Source organism: Mustela putorius, unplaced genomic scaffold, assembly GCF_011764305.1.
Source record: "Mustela putorius furo isolate JIRA1106 unplaced genomic scaffold, ASM1176430v1.1 tig00000054_pilon_pilon_pilon, whole genome shotgun sequence".
Classification (NCBI taxonomy): Eukaryota; Metazoa; Chordata; class Mammalia; order Carnivora; family Mustelidae; genus Mustela; species Mustela putorius.
In genome coordinates, this window is record NW_025421262.1 from 66,085 (window position 1) to 81,834 (window position 15,750).

The 15,750-nt window shown below is 42.1% G+C and overlaps 1 protein-coding gene across 9 annotated transcripts in view; it reads right to left on the reverse strand.

Moving 5' to 3' along the window:
- Window positions 1–15,750, reverse strand: part of LOC123391913 (signal-regulatory protein beta-1-like) — a 43,559-nt gene that overhangs the window by 17,285 nt on the left and 10,524 nt on the right. For 3 of the 9 annotated variants that reach the window (XM_045079584.1, XM_045079611.1, XM_045079529.1), the window contains exon 5: window positions 12,929–13,042. In XM_045079584.1, the coding sequence (XP_044935519.1) occupies window positions 12,929–13,042 (114 nt within the window). The other 6 variants (XR_006606658.1, XR_006606664.1, XM_045079634.1 and 3 more) reach the window with 6 other exon arrangements.

The following is a 15,750-nucleotide window of genomic DNA, read 5'->3' on the forward strand; positions in this document are numbered from 1 at the left end:
GAAAAGACCTTGAATAGCCAGAGGAATATTGAAAAAGAAAGACAAAGTTGGTGGCATCTCAATTCCAGACTTCAAGCGCTATTACAAAGCTGTCATCATCAAGACAGTATGGTACTGGCACAAAAACAGACACATAGATCAATGGAACAGAATAGAGAGTCCAGAAAGTGACCCTCAATTTTATGGTCAACTAATCTTCGTTTCGACAAAGCAGGAAAGAATGTCCAGTGGAAAAAAGACAGTCTCATCAACAAATGGTGATGGGAAAATCAGACAGCCACATGCAGAAAAATGAAACCGAGCCATTTCCTTACACCACACACGAAAATAGACTCCAAATGGATGAAGAACTTTGATGTGAGTAAGGAATCCATCAAAATCCTTGAGGAGAACACAGGCAGCAACCTCTTCGACCTCAGCCACAGCAACTTCTTCCTAGGAACATCACCAAAGGCAAGGGAAGCAGGGGCAAAAATGAACTATTGGAATTTCATCAAGATCAAAAGCTTTTGCACAGCAAAGGAAGCAGTTCACAAAACCAAAAGACAACTGACAGAATGGGGGAGGATATTTGCAAATGAAATATCTGATAAAGGGCTAGTATCTAAACTCTATAAAGAGCTTAGCAAACTCAACACCCAAAGAACAAATAATCCAACCAAGAAATGGGCAGAGGACATGAACAGACATTTCTGCAAAGAAGACATCCAGATGGCCAACAGACACATGAAAAAAGTGCTCCACATCACTTGGCATCAGGGAAATACAAATCAAAACCACCTCATACCAGTGAGAATGGCTACAATTAACAAGTCAGGAAATGACAGATACTGGCAAGGATGTGGAGAAAGGGGAACCCTCCTACACTATTGGTGGGAATGTAAGCTGGTGCAACCACTCTGGAAAACAGCATAGAGGTTCCTCAAAAAGTTGAAAATAGAGCTACCCTACGATCCAGCAATTGCACTACTGGGTATTTACCCTAAAGACACAAATGTAGTGATCAGAAGGGGCATGTGCACCCAAATGTTTATAGCAGCAAGGTCCACAATAGCCAAACTATGGAAAGAACCTAGATGTCCATCAACAGATGAATGGATAAAGAAGATGTAGTATATATATATATATATATATATATATATATATATATATATATATATATATATATACATACATATAATGGAATACTATGCATCCATGAAAAGAAATGAAATCTTGCCATTTGCAACAACGTGGATGGAAGTAGGGGGTACTATCCTTAGCGAAGTAAGTCAATCAGAGAAAGAGAATTATCATGTGATCTCCTTCATATGAGGAAGTTGAGAAGCAACTGGGGGGGTTGGAGGGTAGAAGAAAAATGAAAGAAGATGAGACCAGGAGGGAGACAAACCATAAGAGACCCTTAATCTTACAAAACAAACTGAGGGTTCCCAGGGGGACAGGAGTAGGGAGAGGGTGGTGGGGTTATGGACATTGGGAAAGGTGTGTATTATGAAGTGGAATAACCTGGTGATTCACAGACCTGTACCCCCAGTGCTAATAATATATTATATGATTTTTTTGTTAATAAAAAATAAAAAATTATTTAAAAAACCACTTGGTCAAATACATATTATCCATGGGTCTTTTTCTTTTTCCATACAAAGGCAAGTTTTATTTTTAGAATATTTTTTAAAGTGTTTATTATTAAAGTTGTCATACAGTGCTGTATGTTTTCAAATGCGCAACACAGTAATTTGAAAATTCTATGCATTAGGCAATGTTCACCATAGTAAGTGTAATCACCCTCTGTCACCGCACTGTGTTATTCAAGAACTGTTATTCCCCTGGGCTGTTCTCACATCCCCATGACTTATACGGTGAGGAAGTTTTTTTTTTTAAATATTTTTTTTACTACATTATGTTAGTCACCATATAGTACATCATTCATTTTTGATGTAGTGTACCATGATCCATTGTTTGCCTTTAACAAACAAAATGCCACATGCAATCCATGACCTCCTTAATACCTATCACTGGGTAACCCATCCCCTCATCTGCCTCTCCTCAGTTTGATTCCCAGAGTCCATAGTCTCTCATTGTTTGTCTCCCCCTCTGATTCTCCACCTCCTTCATTTTCCCCTTCCTTCCCTTAATGTCCTCCATGCTATTCCTTATGTTCCACAAATAAGTGAAAGCATATGATAATTGTCTTTCTCTGTCTGACTTATTTCGCTTAGCATAAGCTCTTCCAGTTCCATCCCTGTTGATGCAAAAGTTCGGCATTCATCTTTTCTGATGGCTGAGTAGTTTTCCATTGTATATATGGACTACATCTTCTTTACCCATTCGTCTGTTGAATGGCATCTTGGCTCCTTCCACAGTTTGCCAGGATTCTTAACAAGATCCTAGCTAATACAGTTCAACAGTACATTAAAAGGATTATCCATCACCACCAGGTGGGATTTGTCCCTGGGAGGCAAGGGTGGTTCAACATCTGCAAATCAATAAATGTGACAGAACACAGAAGAAAGAGAAGAGACAAAAACCACATAGTCCTCTCAATTGATTCAGAAAAAGCATTTGACAAAATACAGCATCCTTTCCTGATTAAAACCTTCAGAATATAGGGATAGAGGAAACATTCTTCAATTATATAAAAATCATCTATTTAAAGCCTATAGTGAATATCATTCTCAATGGGAAAAGCTGAGAACCTTTCCCTTAAGATCAGGAACAGGACGAGATGCCAACTCTCACTACTATTGTTCATAGTACTGAAAGTCCCAACAATAGTAATCACTCCATGGTCAAATAATGTTCAACAAAGCAAGAAAAAATATCCAATGGAAAAAAGATACTCTCTTCTAATAAATGGTGCTGGGAAAATTGCACAGCCATATATAGAAGAATGAAACTCAGTCATTCTCTTAACAGCATCAATGATAAACTCTAAAAGGATGAAAGACCACAATATGAGACAGGAATCCATCAAAATCCTAGAGGTGAACAGAGGCAGTCACTTCTTCAACATCAGCCACAGCAACTTCTTTCAAGACACGTCTCCAAAGGCAAGGGAAACAAGAGCAAAAATAAACTTTTAGGACTTCATCAAGATGAAAAGTTTCTGCACAGCAAAGGAAACAACAAAAAAAGAGACAACCCACAGAATGGGAGAAGATATTTGTAAATGACACTACAGATAAAGGGCTAGTATCCAAGATCTATAAAGAACTTCTCAAACTCAACCCCCAGAGAACAAATAACCAAGTCAAAAAATGGGCAGAAGACATGAACAGACACTTCTCCAAAGAAGACATACAAATGGCTAACAGACAGATAAAAAAATGTTCATCATCATTAGGCACAGGGGGAAGCTCAAATCAAAACCTCATTGAGATATTGCCTTACATCAGTTAAAATGGCAAAACTGACAAGAAAAGAAACAACAAATTCTAGAGTGGTTGAGGAGAAAGGGGAACCCTCTTACACTGTTGGTGGGAATCCAAATTGGAGCAACCACTTTGGAAAACATTATGGAGCTTCCTCAAAAAGGTGAAAATAGAGCTACCCTATGACCCAGCAATTGCACTACTTGGTATTTACCCCGAAGATACAGAGTAAAAAGAAGGGCCATATGCACTCCAATGTTCAAGGCAGGGAACTTTTGACGGAGATAGAGAAGTAGTTCAATAGCAATAAGACCTTCAAAAAGAATCACACATTTATGGAGTAGTCAGCTCTATGGCAAAGGCAGCTGTCTAATCAGTAAGTTCTGGACACTTTATCTCAATGGGAGAAAAAAAAATAACATTCCTACCATCTCTAACACACACAAGCACAGAGCTCAGAAGAATAAAGCTAGATCAAAGATAAACAGAAAGAGCAAAACTTCATAAAAAATTGAATCCTTTTTTTATATTACAAAAGCTCCCAAGGGATACTAAAACTGTTGCTGCATGGGCCACAGCAGAGGAGCAGGAGGGACGCTCCCATGTGAGCCCATGGACACACAGAGAGAAATATTTCTTGCAAAGTTGTATTACCCAAAGAGCAGACAGAGCTTTCATACCATCCTGAGAAGAATTTCTAAGTTGTAGCATATTCTTATAAGAGAGCTACACAGTCATGGAAAATTGACAAAATGGAGCTATGTACAGCAACATGAAAATCCCACAAACTGTGTTGAGCATAAAAGAATAGAAGTTCCAGAATACTGTATATATATATATATAACAGCATTTATATAAAATTTGAAACATGCAAAGTAATACTACATATTGCTTAAGTACCTATAGTATGTTATAAAATAAAATCTAATTTGAGAATAATAAACAGCAATTTTAGAGTGGGGTTTTTAGAAGAAACAGAGGATTACAATGGCAAAATGTTAATATTTTGCAAAATTTGGGCACATTCTATGTGGCAGGCCCTCTCAAGAGGAGATTGATGGTGGAAATAAAAAAAAAAAAAAAAGAACCCTACTCACTACAACCCAGCCCCTCTGCCTGAGTTATGAACTCTAACACATCCACAATATTCTGTGCCATTAGTTAAAGCCTTCCAGTCCTTCGTCAGCTCCATTAGTAAAGTTTAGTATTACTTTTGTTACTTACTCTGAAAGTAAGTCCTATGAAACTTGGCCTATGAAACAGCATATGGGGGAACTCTCTGAATTTTGGAGCTGAAAGCTTTGACCTTCATCCCATCTTCACATCTTGGACCCACACCCAGGATTCAAGTGACATCACAAAAAAGACTTCAAACTCCAGGGCACTGCAGGATTCATGACAGCTGGAAGTCTCTGAGATCTCCTACAGAAATTTAGAGAAAACAAGACTGTTCTCAACATTTCTTTGAGGCTGGATTCACCCCTGATATGTGCTGTGTGAAATAGTGGCATCATCTTAGACTCCTCTGATCAGCCTATGATAGTGAACACGATCTCTCTCCTTATGGAGAGAGGCCTGTCCCCAACTCATCTGTTATAGCTCTGCCACCTGCAGATGTAGGTGACTGTGAAACTCATCACCAGTACCTTGAAGCCCAGAAGGAAAGCCACAAATGTAAGGGCAGGCATCTCTGGACTTACCACTAGGCAGAAGGAGACAGGAAATGGGACTCTGTGACTTTAAAGACCTTATGCACTCAGTAGACAAGGGTGACACCCAGTAGCTCAGAGCAGTAGATGTGAGCTTACCTGAGCTTCCAGTGACCCGTGTATGTGGAGGGCTGCTGTGGACAGTAAGAGGTTGGCTTAGGTGGGAGGTTACACCTTATGCTGCACCTTATAGGTTAGGATCCACTTGGACTCCTGCCCCAACACATTCAGCAAATTCAAGCTTTCTAAAGTGTAAGTCCCATCGCTATTCTGCTTGGATGTGAGTTGCTTGGCTCCCTTGAACATAGGACACTTCTCTACCTACGTGAGATGTACATTCTGTGGATAGAATCTCTGCACATGGTAGCTAATAGGCACCAAGTCCAAGGGGAGTGAAGACTGGGACACTGTCACTATAGGGGGAACTGACATATTCCAGAGAAAGCAGAGAATTACTGCAGGAAATCCACCATGGATGCCGGGGGCCTCCTGGAAGATGGGCCATCTGCTCAGAATGAGGAAAATCTGAAAGATATTTAGATACTATAAAATATTATATATTTCAATAAATTTCGTACAGATACACAGTGTAGTTCTAACACTAAACCAAGGGCAGGCATATCTAGATTGTGGTCCTTGCAGTAACCACAGTCAAATGCAAGAGAATGGCAGGTAAGCCAACCATACTATATTTTTCAGCTTGAGGGAAATATGTAACTTTTCCATGGCCAGTTGGATGGCATGGAATGTAGCTGGACTTGAAGAGAACATTACTGAGGAAGACTAGTTTTCCCAGCAGAACATATGAACACACTAATCTCACTGCATTTAATGTAATTAATTCAGGGAGTGGCAAGGAAACACTGGTGGATCTCAGAGAATAAGAGAACAGCAGAGCTGGGGGGTAGACCAGGGCAGACCAGCGAAAGAGTAAGTGCCAGGAGAGTGACTCTTCCCTTCCAGGACAGCTTTTCCAAACAAGACCTGGATATGGATGACACACAAGACCCCTCCTTCTAGTCTCCTGGCCCCCCAGAAGTCATAATAGGAAACCACACTCACTCATTGACTTTCTGTGTGAAGTACAGGTCCCTGACTGCACTGTGGGGACCCCTCGTGACTGGCCACTGGGCCTCAATCACATTAAACTTAGAAATGGATGAGTAGAATTGTGAAGGCTTGTAGAGGTTCTGTCTGCCTGAGGATCCCTTTGTTTTGATTTAGGAGCAAGTAGGCTTGGCGGCTAACTACATCCATGTTGAGATTTCATCCAAATCCGGAAGCTAACTTGTGGCTACAAGGACTGTGAGTGAAGGGTAGAGAGTCAGAAAACAGGCTACAATAGATACAATGTATATTCTTGAGGTCAGGTTTGTCTCTATACCTCAGAAAGGCCAGTCAGACTTCTAGGCTCAGTTCACCACCTTTTTGGACCATGCAATGCACACTTTGGGTTGCACTTTACCTACTGAATATCCTTTTATTTTTTAGTTTCTTTGGCCTGGTGTTTCAGTTTGGGGGGTTGTGCCATCAAAGAAGAGCATGGTTTGTCAATATGGCTTGATTCAATATGGGGATAGGGTCCATGACTATTAGAAGGGCCAGCTACAAAATCCCAAACTACAAGGTGTTCATGGGTTAAGGGGCATAGTATCCAGTGTATAGTGATGATTTGGTACATGTTTCAGGTTTTGAAAATTTTATTTTTACAAGCCAAGGAAATGGAGTTTCTCAGGCTGTACTCACCATTCACAGACACATAGGTGCGTGGATGAGGTCCATATGCTGTGTCAGGATGCCCTATTACTTGTAAAGATTGATTGATTGATTGATTTTAGAGATGGAGAGAGAGAGCCCGACCCGGGGCTCATTCTCACAACCCTGAGATCATGAGCTGAACCAAAAATGAAGAGCTAGATACTGAACTGACAGAGCCACTGGACACCCACAGATGCCCTCTTGTTCACGTCACACAGTAACAGGTGCCCACATCTTTGGGCTATATTCCACTGATGAGATGGAAGAGTGAGTTTGATTGACCTCTGTGTTTTCTACTTGGTGTATTCAGTGGCAGTGGTTTCCACTGAAACTGTAGATTATTTGCTGTTCTTGCCCATTTTCCAGAACCACAAGACAGGCCCTGCTGGGGAGCGAGCAGACACATTGCAGTCCAGGGTCAAGGTCTCTCCTGCTCTGAATGAAACTGAACTCTCAGGCTGGGGCACCTGGAAGTCTTGACCCGAAGTTCCTGGAAAGAAAATTGGCTTCAGTTCTCATGTTCTTTGTTTTGGTCCAAGATGATGTGAGGGTCTGGTTCTAGTTCAAGGTGGAGACTCATTACATACTCTTTTAGCAACGTGTACTGACACAAATTGATGAAAATTAAAAATTGGGTTGGTATATGGGATAAGGGGAAAGGAACCCATGTACAGAAAGGGTATCTGCATTATGATAGAATGGCCTGGAGCACAGTCGATGCTGTGTAAACAGGGGAACTTGCTGCATAACAAATTACCACAAACTTAATAGTTTAAGAAAACACATATTATTTCATAGTTTCTGTGCACCAGGAGTTTAGGCACAGCTCAGCTTAGCTGTCATACACAAGGGAAGATGATGTGAAGATAAAGGGGAATGCCATGTACAGTTCGAGGATGGTCTGAAGCTACCAGAAGCTAGAAGAGAGGCCTGGAACAGATTCCTCCTCGCAGTTTATAGCAGCGTTAGTTATAATTGCCAAGCTTGAAGGAATCCAAGAAGACCTTCAGTAGGTGAATGGATATAGAAATTGTGGTACATCCTGACAGTGGAATATTATCCAGCACTAAAAAAAATGAGCTAGCAAGTCTTGAAAGGATATGGAGGTAACTTTAATGCTTAGTATTGATTGAAAGGAAAAGTCTGCATACAGCATGATTCCAACTATATGACATTCTGGTAAAGGCAAAATGTGGTGAATGTAAATATATCAGTGATTGCCAGGGGTTAGAGTAGAAGGAGGTTAAAAGGCAGAGCATAGAAGATTCTTAGGGCAATGAAACTACTCCGTAAAATACAATAAAAGTTGATATCAAACCCCTAGACTATGCAATACTAAGCGTGAACCACAATGTGAACTATGGATTTTGAATGCTAATGACATTTCAGTGTAGGTTCATAATTTTAAATAAATGTATCACTCTGGTGGAAGATATTGATAATAGCAGCAGCTGTGATGTGTGGGGATGGGAGTCCCATGGGAAATCTCTGTACCTTCTGCTCAATTCTATTGTGAACCTAAAACTGCTTTAAGATATGAAGTCATACTATCAAAAAAAGTAATCCAGGGGCCCCTGGGTGGCTCAGTGGGTTAAAGCCTCTGCCTTTGGCTCAGGTCATGGTCTCAGGGCCCTGGGATCTAGCTCCGCATTGGGCTCTTTGCTTGGCGGGGAGCCTGCTTCCTCCTCTCTCTCTGCCTGCCTCTCTGCCTTCTTGTGATCTCTCTCTCTCTGTCAAATAAATAAATAGATGTTTTAAAAAAAAAAAGCAATCCAAATCAAAGATCATCTAGATTTTCTTCCATGGTATCTACTAGGAATTTTATACTTTTGTGTTTTATGTATGGTTTTTTTTTTTTTAAAGATTTTATTTATTTATTTCACCATTTGCTGAAAAGACTGTCTTGGTCCTTCTCAAAGACCGGTTGGCTATATTCATGAGGGTGTATTTCTGGACTTTCTATTCTGTTGCATTGATCTGTGTGTCAGTTCTTTCACCAATACCACTGTTTCAATTACTGTAGCTTTCTTGGAAGTCTTATAATCCAATGGTATCAATCTTGAGTTGGCTATTCTAGGTATTTGGACCAACAGCCTTGGGGAAGAGACTCCACAGCTCATTTAACATTTTCAGCAAGTAGAGACAGAAATTCATAGTTCTCTGGAGAGCCTGCAGGATTCAGCTTCCATCACTGACCCAGAGAGACCTCTAGTGACCAATTCTGGCCAATATTCCATGAGCACAAAAACTGCAAATTTTTACATTGAATTATCTTTGGATGGAAGCATTGTAGATTCTTGTCCCGCTTTATAATTTCATGTTCTCCAACATTTGTTGTCCTTTGAGAGGTAGCATCTCTATGATGGTAGTAAATTGAAAAGACAGGTTCTTTGTTCTTAGTGGTTGGGGGATGAGAGTTCTGATGTGTGTGCTGTGCTCAGGCCTGTGGCCATTAGCGTGCACCCATTCCCAGAACAAAAGTGTGTGGGACAGACACAGCCATTGGGAGTTATTGTGAGCTGGGAACCCTTCCAATTTAGTTATGTAAATGCTGGGGAGGACAGAAAAATTCTCTCCCCAAGAAATTCTAGGTAAACAGGTGAAAAGAGCACAGAAAACAGGCATAGGGGTGTCCCCAGCAGATACACCTGAGGACCCATTCCCCTGTAAATGCCAGCAGCAGTGTCAGGAGTAGGGATGGGGGATCCAGACAAGATAGTGGGGAAGTAGGAGGAGATGCCATTTCAACCTGTACCCTAAAGTGAGCTGATTACCCCTGCTGACATAGAGGCTCAAAGACATGGTGTGGAAAAAGGTTAGAGTTTTGGAGATGGTGATGATTTTTGTCTTCGAGGATGGAAGGGGCTCCATCCCCATGTTGATGAGACACTGGATGTGGCAAGGTCCCAGGCTTGACCTTGGGCATGGGGGATTTCCTCAGCTGAGGCCATCTCAAAGAGGGATGACAGCTGAGGGCCATCTCCTCATGCCTGGTGTATCACAGCATCCACCACCCTCTGCAGAGCCCCTTCCACCCAACTTGATTGGGAACAGGACACAGATTAACTTCATCCACCACTGAGGTCTTAAAGCTACCCTACTTCAAGCACGCAGAGTTCCCTGACTCCACCTGATCTAACCTGGGCTTCACTAATTGGAAACATTTAGAGTGAATATCATGGGGGACTGAGAAGCAGGTTCTTCTGGGATCTCTGGGTGTCAGGCTTTGGAGTGAGCTCTAGCAGAGGACAGAGGACAGAGAAAGGAAGAGGAACCTTAGACCTGTGAAGTAAGATAAAATCTGGGTATAGAAACGCAGATATCTCCCTATCACACATTTCCTCGAATTGCCCTCCAAGGGGCAGTGATCCAGCTGAGGACAAGATGTTGACTTTTTTTTTTTTTTTTAGAATAGAGTTACATTTTTGGAACAGTTTTACATTTGGAGAAAAGCTGAGACAATCACACAGATTTCCAATATATAGGTGCATACAGTTTCCCCTATTTATAGCATTTTACAGTAATTTGTTGCATCTGTTATAATTAGTGAACCAATATTGGGGCATTGTTATTAACCAAAATCTATAGTTTAATTTTGTCTTAGCTTGGGCCACTATAACAAAACAGCATAAACTGGATGCCTCAAAATAACAGAAACTTATTTCTCATAGTCCTGGAGGCTGGAAGTCCAAGATCAGGGTTGTGATGAGATCTCTCTTTGAAGTTGCAGACTGCCAACAACTTGTATTTTCACCAGGTGGATGGAGTGAGCTGCCTGCCTGGCCTCTTTTCATGAAGGCAATGATCCCCTTCATGAGGACTCCACCCTCATGATCTCATTATCTGCAAAGTCCCCACCTCCAAATCCCATGAGCATTTGAGAGATACAACTATTTAGTCCAGAAGAGATTTCCTTAATTTTCACTCCATGTCCCTTTATGTCCTAGAATTCCATGCAGGATACCACATTACATGTCCTTGTCATGTCTCTCTAGGCTCCTTTCAGCTGTGAGAGCTTCTTGGACTTTCCTTGATAGCAACAGCCTGACAGTTTTGCATGCTGCTCAGGTATATGGTGGAATGTCCCTCATTGCAATTTGTCTGATGCTTTTCTCATACACAGACTGGGGGAGTGGTTTTGGGGAGGAAGGTCACAGAGGAAAAGTGTTGTTTTCATCACAATATATCAGAGAGCACACTGTGGCCGTGGTTTATGAGTATTGGTGAACTCATGATCATGTGGCTGGACTGTATTTGTCAGATGTTCCCTCTGTAGTTTAATTAGGTTATGAGCTGTGGGAACACAGAGTGAGAGAAAGGAACTGATATTATATACAGGGTGGTTTATGGAAGGGACTTTTTAATAAAGTGACGTTTAAAAAGAGCTTCAAAGAGGGAGAGAGTGTCATGCAGATCTTTAGGGGAAGAAGCAGAGGAAAGACACAGTTTGACTTCCATTGCCACGGAATCACTGTAGCTGAACCTGGAGAGCCTGTAAGAGATGAAGAATGGTCCAGGAAGGTGTGCTGGTGGCCAGGACCAGGGAGCAGCCTTGGGGTTAGCAGTGTACAGATTCTGGGTATAGCTCACTGGTTTGGGGAGGAGGCTTGCACTCACACCTGAGAGCTTCTCAGGAATTTTATAAGCAAGTTGTTAAACACTGTTAGCTTGCGTTGATCACATCAGGAGTGTTGACAACACAAAGTCCACAAGTACTACAAATCAGGCTTCTTTTCCTTTCCCTGAGTAGATTACTTCACATTTACCATATTGCCACTGCACACAGCATTCTGAAGGCATAATTGAATATGGCATATAAAGTAAGAAAATCAAGGATGGCTCCAGACTTCTGGACTGCCACCTTATGTTCATGAGCAGTGGGGCTGGGAAGAAAGAAGGGGACAGAAGAGCTAGTGTTCCCATCACAGGGAAGAGGGCATTTTGTCCCTGGAACTGAGGAGTAGGACATGTAGGCAAAGGGAAAGAGAATCATTTCTCTTATTCAAACCAGGATGAGATTCATCTTATTTAAGACCCAGTGAAGAACCTCACCAAGGCTAGAATGTCTAGGGGTTGGAATAAATAACCCCCAACATGGACATGAGCATGTAGTTCATGGCCATAGTCCCCAGAAGATGAATGATAGACACCTGGTAAGTGTAGATGTGACATACCCATACTCAGGCACATACCCATGCATCAGTCCCCAGAGAAATTTCCTATGGCCCCTCTGAGGACCTGGTATGAAGACCCAGCTCTGAGGGCATCAAGGATTGTGAGAAGGAGCAGAAGGGACTGTGGGAAGGTGGTCTCTGGAAGAAGAAGGCATTTGGGGCAGAGTTGGGAAGCTTTTAGTTGTTCCTTTTCTTTAACTGGGCCCCTCAAGGAAGGAAGGAGGCAGCAGAGACTGAGGGTGACATGTAGTAGGAGAGGAAGGGAGAAGTTGTGGGGCCCATGTTCACAGTTGATTATAGGCTCAACATTCAAGAAATATTCCCCATGTGTCTCTTATGTCCTCGGTGCTATTTTCCTCCTGGGACACCTGTTGTGAAAGGACAGGCAGCCCCTGATAAAGGACTCTGCCACTTTAGCCTTCCTCCCTTCCTCCCTTAGGGCTTGATCCCTTCTCTCCATCACCTCCATCACCTCCAGTATGTCCCACAGAGGATCAGATTGGAAAAAGTCCTGAGAGCAGCCCTCTGGCACCTGTCAGCATTCCTCTAAATGGAGAAATCTTGTGCCCAAAGGAGACCCAGTTCTTCGTTATCTAGTGATGGTTTCCAAGGGATCCTCCCACCCAGCTGCCTCTCATTCAGCCTCTCTGCCCACTTCCGTCCCAGAATCCCTAGGACTCTGTCCACACTCTTTGATAGCCTTTGACCCTGCCCACATTTTATAGGCTAAATGCCCCCTCCCCCAACACCTCAGGGAATTGGAACCCTGAGACTCCCAAGGGTATCAAGGAAGGTGTGTCACATGTTCTTTACTGCAGGTGGGCACTGACCCTGTGTGACCTGTGAGCTGTCCCTCTTCCTGACCTGGCTCTTTCTGGGACTAACCATGGCCGGCCCTCCCTGACCCACAACTTACAATTGGGCGCTCGCTTCTTGTAGACATAGATGGCAGAGATAGTGATGAGCAGCAGCAGCAGCAGCTTCGGGCCCAGGGTGACAGCTATCAGGATTGGAGTAGATGGCCTTGAATCTGGAAAAGAAGGGATAGGAGGCAACATCAGAGGGGGGCACCTTGGAGTCCATTACCCAGGTCCTCTACTTAATCTGAAGTGACTCAGTCTTATCAGCATTCTGAGGCTCATGAATTCTTCCCCTGCTCAAGGCAGAATTCGGGGTAAGACATTCCTCACCTCAGTCACACTTTTCACACTGCCAGGTGTCCTTCTTGAGGGAAGAGGTGGGGAGAACGAGCACTCAGGAATGGGTAAGTTTGGTTTACTGAATTGGTTCTCACACCCAGTGGGGCAGGTCATACAGCCTCTTTCTGATGAGCCAACAGGCTCCTAGTTTACAGATGGTGGGCAGATGAGGTGGATAAGACCCAGGGAACCCCCTCACTGCTGGCCTGCAGGATGACTCTGAGACCTTGTCTTTGGCCCAGGACAAAGCCAAACTCTCTGGGCCATACAGTCAAATGTCTTCCTGGCCTCAAGTGGAGTGAGAACAGACGTCACGGTCAGTTGGGGATAAGGCTGCACTGCTTTGCTCCACGCACATGGTTTGACGACTCCCATGTACAGAGGTGAGGAGGGGGTCCTCAGGATAACCTGACCTCAGGAGACCTGCTGGGTCTAATATCCTGGGGAATCAAGGAAATGTGGGTCTAATGCTCAGGAGAGTTTCAAACACCATCAGACCACCTGAACCCCACTGCCACTGTCGGCTGACGTCTGTCTCTTGGACATAGACTGTTGATCTGAAAGAACAGCTTCCAATATTTTTTTATATTCTAAATTTTTAATTTTACATAATGATAAAATTTATAAAACTTAAAACTGTTACAAAATATTTTAAAAATTATTTATTCCATTGTTTACCTAGGTAATATGAAAAAATTTAAATGATTTTGTAAATTCCTAGCAGGTTTCTGGTTATTATATGGAACTGTGAAAAGAGTCTTTGAGTCAAAAAGTTTAAAATGCTGTCTTGATTGCTTTAGTACTCAAAATAAAGAGCTTGGGAAGTGAAATACTAGCTAACATTTGATATTTTAGGGATAATGTGATGAGTATCCCTTTTTTTTTTTATTTTTATTAATTTATTTATTTTCAGCATAACAGTATTCATTATTTTTTTTAACCACACCCAGTGCTCCATGCAATCCGTGCCCTCTATAATACCCACCACCTGGAACCCCGACCTCCCACCCCCCGACACTTCAAACCCTTCAGATTGTTTTTCAGAATCCATAGTCTCTCATGATTCAATTCCCCTTCCAATTTACCCTAACTCCCTTCTCCTCTCTAATACCTCTTGTCCTCCATGTTATTTGTTATGCTCCACAAATAAGTAAAACCACATGATAATTGACTCTCTCTGCTTGACTTATTTCACTCAGCATAATCTCTTCCAGTCCCGTCCATGTTGCTACAAAAGTTGGGTATTCATCCTTTCTGATGGAGGCATAATACTCCATAGTGTATATGGACCACATCTTCCTTATCCATTCGTCCGTTGAAGGGCATCTTGGTTCTTTCCATATTTTCGCGACCGTGGCCATTGCTGCTATAAACATTGGGGTACAGATGGCCCTTCTTTTCACGACATCTGTATCTTTGGTGTAAATACCCAGGAGTGCAATTGCAGGGTCATAGGGAAGTTCTATTTTTAATTTCTTGAGGAATCTCCACACTGTTCTCCAAAGAGGCTGCACCAACTTGCATTCCCACCAACAGTGGAAGAAGGTTCCCCTTTCTCCACATCCTCTCCAACACATGTTGTTTCCTGTCTTGTTAATTTTGGCCATTCTAACTGGTGTAAGGTGATATCTCAATGTGGTTTTAATTTGAATCTCCCTGAGGGCTAGTGATGATGAAAAGTTTTTTCATGTGTCTGATAGCCATTTGTATATCTTCATTGGAGAAGTGTCTGTTCATATTTTCTGCCCATTTTTTGATATGATTGTCTGTTTTGTGCGTGTTGAGTTTGAGGAGTTCATGGTCCTCTCAATTGATGCAGAAAAAGCATTTGACAAAATCCAGCATCCGTTCCTGATTAGAACACTTCAAAATATAGGGATAGAGGGAACATTCCTGAACCTCATCAAATCTCTTTATGAAAGACCCACAGCAAATATCATCCTCAATGGGAAAAAGCTTGCAGCTTTCCCGTTGAGATCAGGAACACGACAAGGATGCCCACTTTCACCACTCTTGTTCAACATAGTATTAGAAGTCCTAGCAATAGCAATCAGACAACAAAGAGAAATAAAAGGTATCCAAATTGGCAACGAAGAAATCAAACTCTCTCTCTTCACAGATGACATGATACTTCATATGGAAAACCCAAAAGACTCCACCCCCAAACTACTAGAACAAATACAGCAATTCAGCAACGTGGCAGGATACAAAGTCAATGTGCAGAAATCAGTGGCTTTCTTATACACTAATAATGAAAATACAGAAAGGGAAATTAGAGAATCGATTCCATTTCCTATAGCACCAAGAACCACAAGATACCTGGGAATAAACCTAACCAAAGAGGTAAAGATCTTAGTTGAGGAACTATAGAACACTCATGAAAGAAATCGAAGAAGACACAAAAAGATGGAAGACCATTCCATGCTCTTGGGTCGGAAGAATAAACATTGTGACAATGTCTATACTGCCTAGAGCAAAATTCCACTGGTATTCTTCAAAGAGCTGGATCAAATAATCCAAAAATTTGTATGGAATCAGA